The sequence below is a fragment of the Macaca fascicularis genome, chromosome 13, assembly GCF_037993035.2.
Source record: "Macaca fascicularis isolate 582-1 chromosome 13, T2T-MFA8v1.1".
NCBI classification, from domain to species: domain Eukaryota; kingdom Metazoa; phylum Chordata; class Mammalia; order Primates; family Cercopithecidae; genus Macaca; species Macaca fascicularis.
The window spans coordinates 91,602,050-91,618,065 of NC_088387.1; the positions used below are offsets into that span (position 1 = coordinate 91,602,050).

A 16,016-nucleotide genomic window follows, 5' to 3' on the forward strand; every position below is an offset into this window, starting at 1 on the left:
GCATTCATCTGATTATGAACACTTCAGTGGATTGTATACCCTGGCTATTATGAATAGGGCTGCAATAAACATGGGAGTGCAGATGTCTCTTCAACATACTATTTTCCTAATCACCCAGAAACTGTGTAAGTCTTAAGATGGGTTCAACTGTTGTAGGAGACTGGAGGGGGACTGATAGGACTTCCAGCTGAAGAGATCAAGAAATGATCTTCCTGAGATAGGCATAAAGGAACGAGGGTATCTGATCAAAAGCAGAAGAGATGGGAGTACTGCAGGTGGTGGGAAGGAGTGAGCCACTGTGAGGCATGTGAAGTCACCACTTTGGATGGAACTTAAGTAGAGGCAAGAGCCCAGATTGGCTCTGTAGCCCAAGGTTTGAGAGCTTAGCAATGCTCTTACTTGGTTTTAGTCAGCTTCCTTTTCTCATTTACCACAACAACTATTCCAAACTCTTATTAATCACCTCCGTCCCCTTGTACCCCACCATCATCAGCTTACCTAACCTCTGATCTGACAGAGAGCACAGGACCTTCCTGCAAAGCATCCCTCACCTTCTCACCACCTACTCCCAACCATAAGGTACTATTTTGGGATAACTATGATGATGCTAAAGCCAACAGGTCTTATTTTATCTTAGAACAAGTAGTAAACTGCTTAGGAAGGTAATAAACTCTCTTAGAATACTAAGAAGGGAACAATTTACTCACCAGGCTTGCAGTATTTATAAAGTCAAACAAAAATATATATTCATGCTGAACCTTGCCTCCTGCCTTACAAAATGAGGGTCCCTCTTAACCTGATTTCTGTTCCTATCCTCTCCTGATTTCTCAGAAACCTGCTCCATTGTTAATCCTTTCACATTCAGCTGTTCTTCTACATAATCTTCTCAGCATTTAAAAATGCTAAACTCTCTTATTCATCCTTGATGCAGCTTCCCCTTTCTGTTGTCTATGCCCCAGCCCTCTCCCCTTCATCAGGAAACTCCCTGTAGCAGTCATCTAAACTAGCTATCTCCACTTACATCACTCTTCACTTACATCTGGCTCCTGTTGCCTCCATTCTTGTGAAACTATCCTCTCTCTAAGGTCACCAAATACATTATAGTTGCTGCACCCAAAGGACACTTCTCAGATTTTATGTTCAAAGATCTTACTAGTACCTAAAATCCAGATAAACCGCTGATATCTTATAGAGCATATATCCATTACAGCCCATGGATATCCAACCTTGCAAATAGGCCAACTACGCTGGAAAAGTTTGATTCAGATCAAATTGATATTTGCAAGTATAAAATTATGACCATTTACAGCCATAAACATTAAAGACAAGATTTACTTGTTTAAGTCTCAAAACCATTAGTAAAGACATAAGACATTTCTCCAGAGTTTCTTTCCTAGGAAACATCTTTGTAATTGGGATGAATCATAGTCTTTTTCCTACTATATGCCATCATATAGTCTGTAAATACCTCACTCATGGATCAAAGGAAATGTAAAAAACATGAGGTATAATTACTTTTACTGAGTCTCTTTTAACTGAACATAATTCATGCAGAAGTCTCAAAATAAGAAACTATTTTGGGATAACTATCATGATGCTAAAGCCTTATTCTAAAGGTCTTATTTTATCTTAGAACAAGTAGTAAACTGCTTAGGAAGATAATAAACTGTCTTAGAATACTAAGAAGAGAACAATGTAGTCACCAGGTTTGGAGTATTTATAAAGTCATAAATACTAGAACTTTCACAGTTCCTACTCTTTCCTATGTAGTTTGTTAGAAGTGAGACTTCATGACAATTAAGACTACTTCTCTAACTTAGTTCTTGCCACATAAAAAGGCTGGTCTCCACTGCTGAGTATATAACCCTGACTATACTCTCCCAATTTCTTTACCAATTCAAATCCTGCCATTCCTCCAGATCAAACTCAAAGTCCTATTCCCTAAATTCTCCTAATCTGCCAGCCACAACTCTTTTCTACTCTGCACTTGTATGCTGCTTCTGTGACACTGGATCACATACTAACCTCCCAAATTTATGCATAAAGATGTGTTCATTATACATTTTTATTCTGATACTGTCACTAGTATGCCTTGATCACATGATATTAACTACAACACATAGGACTTACCTAAGAATCAGGTCATATGCATTTACAACAAAGACATTTTCTTAAAAATACTTAAATATAAACACCTTTTGTGTATACAACTTTAAAGATAGTATGTACAGAGGAAGCTTTTTGTAGTATGTTTCTCCTTTGCCTAAACTCTATTCATCTGTCAAGTCTAAACAAAATTCACAATATTTCCTGTCAAGTCTTTCTTAATTTCAGTTCTTACTAATGTCCATCCCTAAAGTTTTAAAATATAAGCCTTCGTTAAAACTAATCTAGGCATATAAGAGTGGCTACTGTCTCCTTGAATTACAAAAGGAACAGGCCAGGCGCCATGGCAACAGAGACCCTTTCTAATGAATTTAAGAAGTAAAAAATAAGTATGAATGAATAATGGAACCAACATGGTAAAGATGCTTTTTACTGATCCAAAAGGTTATTAGTAATTTCCATAACTAAAATTAATTGGCAAACTATTTGGTAATTTCTTTTGGATTTAACATTATGAACCTGTTGTGGTCATTAAGACACCATTCTGAATGAAAACAAGTAAATCTTATGAGCTAGAAAAAAAGTGTTCAATTCTTTTTAGGCACCATGGATTATAGATTATGAGTAATTTCCATGTACTCACATAAGGAACAGTATGAAGTTCCTCTCCTGAAACATATGGTCAAGTTGGTAGATCTTCTATAATAATGACATCTAAGATCAGTCCACAAAAATAGGAGTGTTTGTTTTTTAGCTTTGAGAGGTGCTAGTTAACTGAACGTAGATCTGCTGCCAATGAGTGATAACTGTGCCTAGAAAAGGCATTGACTAACACTTCTTCTACTGTAAGTTAGCTCATTACCACTGTAAGTCACCAAGAACTTAATGCAATGAGAAAACTACAGGAAAGCCCGTTTTGCCTTGACTTCTAAGGAGATCGGTGCTAAGGCTCAATGTTTGACTAGGAGGAGCAGCTTTCCTTAGCTTGGATAATACGCGCTTTCCCTTCAAGTCCTATGCACATACATACTTTATTACCTGACTTTGGCACGCTGGGCCACATTTCACTTATTTAGCTTCTGCTAAAGGCCATTTAAAATTCTACGATGAAACAAGGAAGATATAAGTCATAAATAAACTATGACTATACAATAGGATTTTAAAACTTTGGTACTGCAGTCTTACAAGTTATCAGAATTTCCACATGGAACCCCAAATTACTTTCAGCCTACATTTACACAATGCAACATTAACCCAAAGCATTCTAAGTTTTTGGAGAGGAAATCTGTCACTTCAAAGAAAGTGGCTGTGAACATAGAGATAAGACAAACAACTATCAACATAAATTTCTCACATTTAAGGTCTAAGAAATTGTGTGGCAGCCTCACACTTTCAAAGGCTAAGTGTTTAAAAGTTTACAAATACCCATTTAGTGTACGTAGACTATTTAAAAATGTTATATATGGTAAATAATAAGGAATCACAGACAGATGTTTACTTAACAATACTCAGATATTTCTTAGTGAAAAATATTTCGGTCATCAAAATCAGGCAGGTAGCATGAACAACAGAGGTAATTGCCATGGTCAAAGACAAGAAGAAGAATAGCACAAATATGAAGCTTGCTGTCAAGACAGTAAAGACAGTAATCTTTTTCCCAAGGAAAAATATTAAAATGAAAAGATGCAACACATTGTAGATTACTGTCTGTTAGTGTATTATAACCAAATGAGACTATCACTGGAAAAGGTACTTCATAAAACAAAAATTGAGAAACAAATGTAAATTAGTGGTTTCATTTTAATTTCCCCTTCAAGTACCATTTCCTATGAAAAAGAGATGAGTGAACCACAATGAAATTATGTGGATTAAGTTATTAATTATCACAAAATACAACACTTAAAAATATGCATTTTGTGTACATATGCACTTCTGATAGATTCTCAACATCAGTAATCTTACCGAGTAGGATCATCCTTGGAATTTACCCCATGTGGCCAAATGCAATACTCTTGTGTGGAGGGAGTGAAAGTCACTGAGAACACTTAAGCTTTACCCTCCTACGTAACTTCACTAGGGGAAGGCTGCTGATTTAGAAGTTACTGACATTCTTTCAATGTCTTGCACTTTATGCAGTGCAGAGTAGCCAACGTATGATAAATGAACCTGGACTAGTTTTGCTCAGCCCAGATTCTACGACAAGGTGAGTTTGCATGCTTTTTAGCAGTCAGATATGTATAGGGAGCCTATGTGGCAAAATATATATAATAATATATTGTTACATGATATATTAATATAATTTTATATAACATAAAAATATAATCTATGCAAAATAAAGTGGAAAAAACTACTTTCATTTAGAGAGCTGTGCAAATAACTTTCAACATTAATAGGTAAACAATTTCTGTATTTAGTTTCATATTTTTTACAAGTGAGGTATATGAATTTGGTTTTGCATGTGTACACACATATACACTCCAGCAAGTGAGTACTGTTTTAATATTGCTTTGCAATACTCAACACAAATATCAATTATGAAAAAATACAAAAAAAAAGGTTCTAATAATTGGAAAAATGCAGATAGAATATTTTGAATAAGGAAGAAAAAATCGATAAAGCTAAAGAAAAGGCACAGACTTTAAAAATAATGAAATGGACATATGTCAACAACAAAGAAGAAACAAGGTAAACCTTTTTTGGACAAACCCAAAAAAAGAAGCATATATATTCACAATGAAACTGCATACTGTATAAAACCAAAGGGCAGGCATAAGCTCCTGTTAAGATGAATTTCTGGATTCAAAGGTCCACGGGGTTCAGACTCAGGTCAAAATCTCACCTTGGCTGAGAATTTTGCTTTTCATATGAACAGGAAGCTAAAGTGTATTGTTACATACATTTTGCATATTCACTGAAACTCTCTTCTCTATTTTACTGGAAACGAGATTCTAAGTACATAAACATGTAGTGCCCATCTGCCACACAGTGAGTAAACAGCATTGTGATGACACAGCTACTCACACCTTCTGCAGTTGTTTTCTATCTCTCACTTTTGCCCTCCAATGGGAAACCAACAAAATTATTTCAATGTATGTAACAATATTCTTTTTAGTCAGTGTACAGTCTACAGAAAGTCATCACTCAAAGGCAATTCCACAAATTTTACTCACAAAAGCTGCTTCCAAAATTCTGAATTTTGAAATAAACACATTTTGTAAAGGTCACTGTTATCAGCATTTTTCAGTGTGTCATTCTTAAAAAATATATTAAACATTATACAGGGCACCAATATTTAGGCACAGACATGCCTTATGAATAAGTAAAATACAACTGTATATAATTTTCACTCATCTATGAAAATGATAATCTAATAAAGAACATATATTTTGAAAATTTTTTATTAATGGTGCTATAAGACACGCAATAATTATAACCCAGACCTACCTTTCACAATAGTAGGCATTTTTATAGCTGGCTGGTGGTAGAGAAATAGTATATAATAAACCCAGGGCAGAATTTTTCTCCTATTGAAGTCAAGTGGTACAGAGAAACACAAGGTTGCAATAACTATCTGTTTAACACCATATTAGAATCTGAAACTCATTGAGATACAAATATAGGAAACATTTAATTAAGAACCACATTTCCATATTGAATTTTACATGATCACATGCCAAGACCTTATTCATTTAAGTTACAAATGACGTTTTTCTGTAATTCTCTTCTAATAGTATACATAATCCAGAAAAAAAAGTACCCTTTTATCCTCCAGTAGTTAAAAAAAGAAGAGAGTGTCTTAAGATAGTTATTATTTGCTGTGCATCTGCCTCAGGTGGCCCTCTGGCACTGCCATAAATCTCATCTGTGTTGCAATGAAAGGACTCCATATAAATTAAAATCTGTAAGTGTCTGATCACTAGACTGAAGGGGGTAGGAAGAGCTGCTAATCAGATGTGCATATGTGTGTATGAGAGAGATGCTAAAATTAGGTCATCTTTAAGAATTTGTACCAAACTATAAATTTATTGAGTACCTATAATATTCCTGGCATGGTATTAGGACCTCGGATATAAAAACAAATACGGCACAGTATCTCTATTCTAAAGAAGCTCAAGTCCAATGAGAGAGATGGACTAAAAAAAAAAAAAAAAAAAGCCACTAAAAACCTACTGGTTATTAACAGAAATGTATAGATTATGATGAGAGTAAAAAGAGGGAACTCCAATAACCTGGAGAGGTCAGAAAATTGTTTGAAGTGGAAAAGACACTTAAGCTGTCTGGAGGAACCCATGGGAGCTAGCCAGATGAACAGGAACAGTTTGAGAGAAGAAACAGCATGAGTAAAGTGTGTCCCACATGACTGGAGTGAAGAGAGGGCATGAAGTCACAGCAATAAACAAGACCAAAAGAGCCACACAGACCAGGACCTGAGCTTTCAGCAATGGTCCACTTACTATGTGCAAGCATTGCAGAGGATACGAAAAACACATACTCCTCACTGTTTTCTAAGGACATGCTGGCAGATCTCAGTTTGGAGGGAGGCCTTCAATTCATGTGTGAAATCTCAGTAAGCTCTGTAATTTCCCTCAGTCCAACTCCTAGATCCACTTACTACTATCGCCCTTGACTCTGCAGCACTTCATGACACAAAGTATCTGTAGAACAGATGCCTTACAAAGAAAAATCAAACTCAGCGTGAACTAATTGTCATCCAATCCTCAGTGAGTGAAATACTTTTTAGGGAGAATCGTTTGAAGGACATGCAGTCTATCTATACCTTTAGAGTTGAGACACTCTAAATCCATATAGAGTCTCAGTGTTTTGAGCTTTTATGAGACTGCTCTTTCTCATGTAATGGAATGTGTTTATTCCATTAGCCAACATGGACAACCATGATGAGTCTATGTGGAGTAGTCCTAAAAATTTCATTGTATTTCCCATAAAGATTCTGTTCAGGATCTTGGTCATGAAATGTACAATGTGCTCTTTGTGAAAAGCCATGGGAGATATTCCAAGTTTTTCAAAAATGCTTCTTTTAATCATCTGGCTTGCTTTGACCTTATACACATGGTCAATGATACTTCGGTTTCCTTGTATAAAAGGCACAGAAAGCTCAGGGCCAATGTTTGGACTCGTATTATACAGGAATGTAGAAACTTATAACATGTTTTGTACAGTAACCTCACATCTAGTTTTTAAAAAATTTACCCCTATTTTCCCTTACCTTGATTTCTTCTCTTACTTTTGGTGCTGCTGCTATTATTATTATTTTTATTTTATTTTATTTTATTTTTTTTGAGACAGAGTCTTGGCTCTGTCACCCAGGCTGGAGTATAGTGGTGCAATCTCAGTTCACTGCAACCTCCGCCTCCCAAGTTCAAGCAATTCCCATGCCTCAGCCTCCTGAAGATCTGGGATTAAGAGGTACGTGCCACAATGCTTGGCTAATTTTTGTATTTTAAGTAGAGATGGGGTTTCGCCATCTTGACCAGGCTGGGGCACTGCTATTATTATATGATACATATTTATGTTAGCCATTTTAAATCTTTATTGGAACATAGGGTATAAAATTACATTGACCAATTAGTTGATCGGCTCAAAAAATTTGAAGGGTATCTATTATATGCCAGGCCCTGTGCTAAAGGCTTGAGAAAAAAACAGTCAATGAGATAAACAACTACGCAAGTGATACTATAGTAAGAAAAATGTACATAAAGCTAGTAGGAAAAGCATTCATACAGGGAATATAAAGCAAGGTACCCAACCAAGCCAAACAAAATCAGGAAGGTTTCCTGGATGACCTGTTATCTAAGGTGACATCTACAGGTTGAGGAAGAGGATACCGTGGGGAAGCCTCAGCATACTGTGCACTCTGGGAAAGAAGTGTGGTTCAATGAGGCTAGAACAAATGGTACAACTAGGGAGACAGGAGATACGGCCAGAGAGGTAGGTCATAGAAGGCCTGGGTAAATCATGTTAGAGTAGATTTAACCTTGGAATTCTGTGAGACCTGACTCCAATGCCTGGACACCTACCTCAGTGTGCTGCCACCCTCATTTAGAAAAAGGCTTGACTCTGGCTACAAAGTGGAGAAAGGACTGGTTAAGGCAAGACCAGAGCTAGAAAGACCAGCTGAGCAGCTGTATGATAATTCAGAGAACATACAATGAAGGCCCAGACCAGTATGGCATTGCGAATGAAAAGAATTAATTTGAGAGATCCTTAAGGGGTAGAACCAAAAGGCCTTGTTTGGGATTTCACAGCATGTGAAAAGCAGAGCGGGGTGAGCCAAGAATGACTCCCAGGTTTCTGGCTTGTGCAACAGGGTCAATGCCTTTAGTTTCTTCTTTATTAATTTTCCAATTTTTTAACAGTAAGTACGTTCTGTTTTTACAATTTAAAAAACTATTATCTATTTTTAATAAAAAATGAACCAGTGTTGAGAAAATCAAGTCATCAAGCTATTTCTGCAATTTGATGGCAAAAAGAAAGAAAACGATTGAACTAAAATTTTGTTTTCCCTCTTTCAACCCAGGTTCTGCCAGAGAATGGAACCACAATTTGAAAGGACAGAGAGTTTGAATGTCATGTTTTGTTTTGTTTTTTTAAAGATTAGAGAAATGGAGGAGGAACTGGTAAAGGCAGAAATCAGAAAAATAAAAGAGGCTTACAAAAAGAAAACCCTATATATATATTTTTTCATTTAAACAGAACTCACAGTAGAGCCAAGGATATCAGGCAGAAATCTTGGAAATAGAAAAAAACAAAAATCTACAAAGAATAATTTTTTTTTTTTTTTTTTTTTTTTTGCATTTGAAAAACTGTAAGCTTATTATACAGTGGAAAGAACATGAGCACTGGAACCAAAAAGACTTGAGTTTAAAGTTCCTCTGCTCAGCAGCAGTATGACCCTGCGAAAGTTGCTAAACAGAGCCAGGCTCCACAGGTGCAGCACAGGGCAAACTACCACCTAGCTTAGGTAGGAGAATTAGGGGATACGTATGAGTGGTGAAAGAAGTAGCGATGAGTCTAGGTCCCCATCACCAGATTGATTCAATAGGTCTGAGCTTGGACCTCAGTATCTGTATTTTTAAAAAGCTCTATGGTTGATTCTACTGCATGGGCAAGGTAAAGAAACGTGCACAACTCAATACCTGGCACAGAACTTGGTGAGTGTTAGATGGTTGTTTTTAAGTACACAGATAGGCTTCTATCCTTTTTCATTAAGGCTATCATGACTTTTTTCACTAAACACAACAAGATCTGTCCTAAATGAGCAGCTCAGATTTTTCGCTGGAGGGAAAGTGGGGGCGAGGTGGGCAGTGACTAAAAGGAACAAAGAAAAGAATATGAATTCCCTTTATGGTCTAAAGCAATACCATGGCATTTGAAAATTCAACATGAAGAGACATCAAAGGTCTCTGACATGCGGTCATGTATACTTCTCCTGGGGCAAATTTGAAGAATTTCTGCTTCATGACGTGCAGGTCACCAGGCCACTTAGGTGATCTGGGTGCTTATCCACTGATCAGTGTACAAACTTCATTTAGGTTTTGTTGCACTCTATCATGTTCCTTGTAAAATGGTCTCAAAAGCTACTAAACTACAAAAATATTTCTAAAACTGAGGAAATGGAAATTGTCTCAGAAAATATTCTAGCAAATGTCAAAAGTCTACTGTACAACCACATCTTATTTAACATAACGGAAAGGTCTTATCCAATTTCATAGTTTCCAGCAATAAAAGGCTGTATGAAAAGGTCAGAGTGCATGATATATAATGCACCCAATATTTCAATAATTTGTCTTTCTTCCTTGCCTCCTAAAACATGCTGGCTGTTTCGAAAGGGTAATTGAAATGCCACCCTGGGAGAGGCTTGCTGACTATTATAAATGCAATGTGAGCCACAGAGAGGGGTTTCTGTTGGTCACCTTTAGTCCTCCACTGTAGGCCACAGACAGACTGGATTGTTAGCTCTAAGCACTAACCAAAAATCTAAGAAATTAAAATAGTTTAACAATGCTACTGAAGACTACGCTGTCTATGATTGGTATACTGCTTTTATTTCCTAGGTAGCCATCAACTTTCTCAGAGCACATGAGAACTATTGTAGACAAACATCAAGAGTCCCACAAACAGGACTGTTAGACACTAATTATGTAATCTGCATGTTAAGTCAGCAATTCTCTCTCTCTGAATACAAACTGAAGAATTTGGTTCGGGGTGCTGATCCAAATTACCTAGTGGGAATTTAATTTTTATTTTGTGGTTAACCCTGTATTCCCCTGGAGTAATAGTGGAAAGATTACATCCTTCATTCCTTTATATTTAGAATTTAAGCATATGAGCTAAGTATGGATTGAAATATAAACTGCTTTCTTTGAATTCAAAAACAAGTATTTCAAACCTAAAACTCGAACAAATCTATATGATCTCAAGTCTTAATATATGAGCCTAAAGATCAGAAAGCCAGGCTGGGCCCCTTTCTGAGTCTTAGATTCCCATTCTAAAAGGGAACTCTGGACTAGATGACCTCCAAGATCCTCCTCACCTCCGATCACTAATGAAACTTCTCTATTTATTCACTTGAACCCCAAGAAATGAGAGTTGCCCTCAGCTCCCCACCTGATGCCTCCTTGGCCTCTGCCTGCTCTGCTCCCCCCCCATTATCTCAGGCAGCATCACAACCAGCCGCCTGGTGACTACCATCTCTCCGTGTTCTGGCCATATAGCTTCTTTTTAAATTCTTTTCCTATTAAACTCTTTCTTAAAGAAAATATTCCAGCTCACTAGTGTTAGAAAGGTGCCTAATGATCTGGAGATTTTGTTAACTAAAATCATACTATAAATACAAGCAGCAACTAGTTACAGTAGAAAGAACATGAGCTATTCAGTTAGACAAAGTGTATTCCAACAATTTTGATGAGGTTCTTTACCTCAATTTCTGCTTCAGTGTTGCACAATGAGATAAATATTTATAATGGTAACTACCACGTACAGTTGTTGTGAAGATGAATTGATCATGGGCATATAAAACATACAGCATAATGCTAGGTACCTAGTAAATGCTCAGTTAATGTTAGCTGCTATACTATTATAGTTATCCTCATCATATTTTTTATTTTTATTATTATAGTATACAAGTCCCATTCTATGTTTCTAACAAATAAAATCATCTAACTGTTGTTTTCTAACTGAAACAAATGGAATCATCTGTTTCTTTTTACTGATATGGGAGGGATGCTGGGGAGACCAGCTGCCACAACTGGCAGGAAAAATTACATATTGTGGTTGCTGACTAGTGCTTGGAGTGAGGACTAATACACATTCACCAAAGTTATAAATCAGTTTGCTACTAAAATATTTTCCAGATTTCAAAACAGAGCTCTATAGATTGTTCTATGATGTCAGAAATACCTTTAAAGAAATCATTAAATACTGTAAAATGGAAAAACATTGTTGAATGAGAAGGGTGAGTCTAAGTTACATGCCACAGTAAATGGTATCAAATTAAAAAAAAAAAAAAAAAGCATCACTACTTGAATGTCTTCGTGCCTCTCCACCCCACTCCACAGGCATGAAGAACCATATTCTCCATGAACTTCTATGGGTAGATGGGCACTCACTAAGCACATCCAACAGGAATGTCAAGCCCACAAGTCCATGTCATATTAGTTGTAATCACAGAATTTCAAAAGCAAACCAAACTAATATGGATAACATTTTTGGTTTACCATAGCATGTGATTTCGAATTGATTGTGAACCTTTCTTTAAATCATGGGTACGTGGTTATAAATATGCTTCATCTTGGCAGGTTATACTTTTTATCTTAAAGCATATTAAATCCTAAAAGAACAATAGTGATGCCACTGAGGGAAAGAAGAACTTCGTACCTTTTCTTACATAATGGTTCAAGACTTTTCATGTTATGCACAGCAGTTTTATGAAAATGTATCAGTTACCAGATGAAGGTGGTAATTTGTCACAGAGATCACCATTACAGAATATGCTTACTGGAAATCAGAGTGAAGAGCAGAAATGTGCAAAAACAGTTCTTCTGTTAGCTGACTGTGGGCTTTGAATTGTTATAAAATTAACACTTCAGTATGTTTCCAAATAGTTACTTCATATGTGTGTTATTTGTATGTACAAATGTGTATAAATATATAAACTTGCAAATATGCAGAACTATAATTAAAAAGTACAATTGGTTTTCATTTACATCAAAACTTAAGCATTTAAATGGGTGCGACATCATCAACGGAATCACTTTCTGCTCATATATGCCCCCGAATAGACGTAGTTTGAAAGAAGTGTGATATGAGCCACAAATAAGGAAGAAGAAGGTTCTATCCCTGACTCAAGTAACCTGTGAAAATGTACTTACCACAAGGTGGATGCCAGTTCTACTATAAAATAGTAGAGGCAGTGGCACTTCCCTTCCTACCAACCAGTTACTTGGTGGACTGAGTGAAATAATTAAAGTAAAATTATTTTTCAGATTGTTATATTTCTCTATAGCTTAAAATAGTAAGAGAATGATATATTCTCAAACCCTAAGAGCTGAACATATGGTTAGTTTAAGTGATAAGATTTTTTTCTTTTTTTTTTCTTTTCATGAGTACTAGAGGAATGGATTAAGTGATAAGATACTCTTAAGACACTTTTGGCCGGGTGCAGTGGCTCATGCCTGTAATCCCAGCACTTTGGGAGGCCAAGGCTGGTGGATCACAAGGTCAGGAGATTGACGCCATCCTGGTTAACATGGTGAAACCCTGTCTCTACCAAAAATACCAAAAATTAGCTGGGCGTGGTGGCGGGCACCTGTAGTCCCAGCTACTCGGGAGGCTGAGGCAGGGGAATGGCATGAACCTGGGAGGCGGAGCTTGCAGTGAGCCAAGATAGCACCACTGCACTCCAGTCTGGGCGACAGAGTGAGACTCCATCTCAAAAAAAAAAAAAGAAAAAGACACTTTTGCCACTTGGAGAAATATCCTAAAATGGAATTATAGCCTAACTCTATACATACATACATATATACACGCACACATACACACACACATGCACATATACACATATGCTATATGTGTGTGTATATATATAAAAGTATGTAACATAGAGTTATGTCTGTTCCAAAAAAGGGGAAAGAAGTTTTTACAGAGATCTCTTTTATATCTCTCAAGAATACACGGCAAAACATTTTAGTACATAGGTCAACTTGGAATAAAAACACAGTATCTCATTTCTTGAGATAAAGTATTAAAACATATTTTATAAACTCTAAAGGGCTATATATAAAGCTTAGCAATTTTTGCCACTTTCATTAAAAAGTACATGTTGAAATGGGTGCTTACCTTCTCTTAGACGGTCTACCACGAAAGTAAAGCCTGTAGTTCTTGGATGTAAAACATATTCATATTTCTGAAGTCCATTCTTTTCAGCAAATGCGTTACTTCGAGCCTTGCTGTTTTCTAAACAAAACAATGGACCATTATAAATCATTAACTAAAGGGAAATAAATGAGGTAAGGAAAGAAGTACAGAATTTTTTTTGATAAAAATAGCAGTTAGTTATTCTATAATGACTGAATACTGAGTCAAATGAGAAGATACAAACATTGCAGATGATCCGTTATCAAGATCCCAGACCTACTTATGTAACCAGACCCAGGTTTGGCTATTTGCTGCTCAAAAGGCCAAGTTTAGTGGGCGGGAAAGAAGGTTTTAAACAGAGAGTCAGCAAACTGAGAAGATAGGGAACTAGTGTTCTAAAGTCCCATCTTAAGTTTTAAAATTTATCATAGTGTTTTCAAAAGGAAACTTGCTATGGGAAATGTGTGGATGGCACAGGGTCTGTGTGTCTTGTTCTGATGGCTATCTTGGGTAACTGGCCATCCAGAGGTCCACTTGGCATTATTTTACTTCAGCCTGGTGGTAGTGGACTAATCGTTCACAACTCCCCCTAAGTGGAAGGATTCCACAGGGCCTCCATGCCTGGTTTGTTTCAAAATTAGCCTCTGGAATTTCTAAGCAAGCATATAGTAGATAAGCATACATGGTGCAAGGAAGTGTCTAGTGTAAAAAGAAGGAAAACAGAGTTTCAAAGTACATTTCGAGGCTATATTCTAAGACTAAAGAAAAAAAATGTTAAAATGCATTTCAAAGCTGAGATGCTCGGTTATACTTACCAGAATTAAAAAAAATTATAAGAAAGGCATAGATTTTTATACATTTTCTGAAATTCATATTCAAATATTTTAATTTCTTTAAAAGATTTCATAAAAGTCAACATTCTATGAAAATAAAAATGCTAATAAACTAAAATTTTTGTAAAACGATCCCTGTATAAGAAAATTGAAATATTAAAATATAAAATGCTAATAAAACAAAGACACTAACAAAAAAATATAATGACCTAGACATCCAGAAGAAATAACTAGCAATCAAATATATCAGATCAACATTCTTTAAAACCCAATAATTTAAGCCTTCCATGTAAACTGAAATATCTGCCTTGCTCAGGCACAGAGTATGCTAATATCCTAACCCAAACCACTCCATAACGGAATGGGCACATGATTAGCACATCATGTACAAACATCTGAACATGGTTTGGCTGAATATAGTTACGGAGTCAAGTACATGTTCCAGTTGTTGGCAAAACCTTCTTTTTCCATTCCATGAGGTAACTTTACAAGTTCCAAGAAGAACCAAACCCATTATTCAGCAAATACATTTGGAAAAAGTAAAGTGTTCAGAAATTTGGCCTCAACTGCTGGGAGAGATCATGAAATACTTTCTGATGACAGCAGATGTTAGAACCCGCAATCCTCAGCTACATTCCGAAATTTATAAACTATTATTCCCAGTTACAAGAAAAATACCTATATTGACACAACTTTACTAGGAGTGAATTTGAGATCACTGAATCTTCAAAGTCTCCAAAAACCATAGATGCCTTCCACAACACTGAAATATTCAAAGAACACTCCTATAGAAGGTGTTACATCATTTCATGATAGAGGAATTGAGCCAGGCAAGTCAAAAGTAAAGCCCCTACACATGAAGAGTAGTAAGTTCCTCTCATATTCATTTGAAGATATCCTGGGCATGGGGCTACAAAACAATACTTATATTATAGACAGCTGACAGGACCTTAAACGGGATTCGGAATCCCAGAGACACCACAAAGATGAGTAGTAACTACCCTTTAGTTTGGTCTTTCAGTTTATAAAACTCTGGGGATTCTGAAAGCAAAACTGAACTGTTGTAGAATGTGAGTACAAGTATAAACAGCTCTAAAACAAATAGTCACAATGTGGGAAGGTAAAAATGATCAGAAATACAGAGAGATTAGAGATGCAGACTTTTCCATCTACCCCCTAGTTCATCTACCCATCCCCAGACTCCGTTATTGCTAGTAAGTGCACTAGCATCCCACTTTCTGACCACAGCCTGTCTTGTCACGTTTCTCTCTATAACTATCCTACTCCTGCACTCCTTCCACCCATGGGACTACTAGCAGCTGTTCTCAAACCAGCTGGGCACGTTCCCACCTCAGGATCCGTGCAGTTGCTGCTCCTCCCTTCACCCAGAATGCCTTTCGCCCTTACAGCTGCATGGTTTTCTGCTTTGTTCATTTAGTCCCTACCTAAATAGAAACTTAATAGAGAGGCTTTCCCTAACCATCCTGAATAAAACAGCACCCTACACTCCCTCTATGACTCTCTATCTCCTTATCCTGCCTTATTTTTCTGCATAGCACTTAGGACTGACATATTTTTATTAACTTATTAGTTTATCACCTGTCTTTCCTCATAGAACGTAAAGTTCATGATAGTAGGGATAAAGATCCAGGCACTCATATACGAATTAAAAAGAATAAGTTGTATGTATATAGTAGGTGTTAA

General features: G+C 36.5%; 1 protein-coding gene and 1 long non-coding RNA gene across 31 annotated transcripts in view; one reads left to right on the forward strand and one right to left on the reverse strand.

Moving 5' to 3' along the window:
• Window positions 1-16,016, reverse strand: part of LCLAT1 (lysocardiolipin acyltransferase 1) — a 216,060-nt gene that overhangs the window by 69,931 nt on the left and 130,113 nt on the right. For all 30 annotated transcript variants that reach the window (XM_074012058.1, XM_045369564.2, XM_074012055.1 and 27 more), the window contains one exon: window positions 13,462-13,578. In XM_074012058.1, coding sequence (XP_073868159.1) covers window positions 13,462-13,578 — 117 coding nt within the window. The remainder of the gene's footprint in view (window positions 1-13,461; window positions 13,579-16,016) is intronic.
• LOC141408354 (uncharacterized) lies at window positions 4,214-11,635 on the forward strand. Its single transcript, XR_012422517.1, has 2 exons — window positions 4,214-4,309; window positions 7,411-11,635. It is a non-coding gene; the product is annotated as an uncharacterized lncRNA (long non-coding RNA).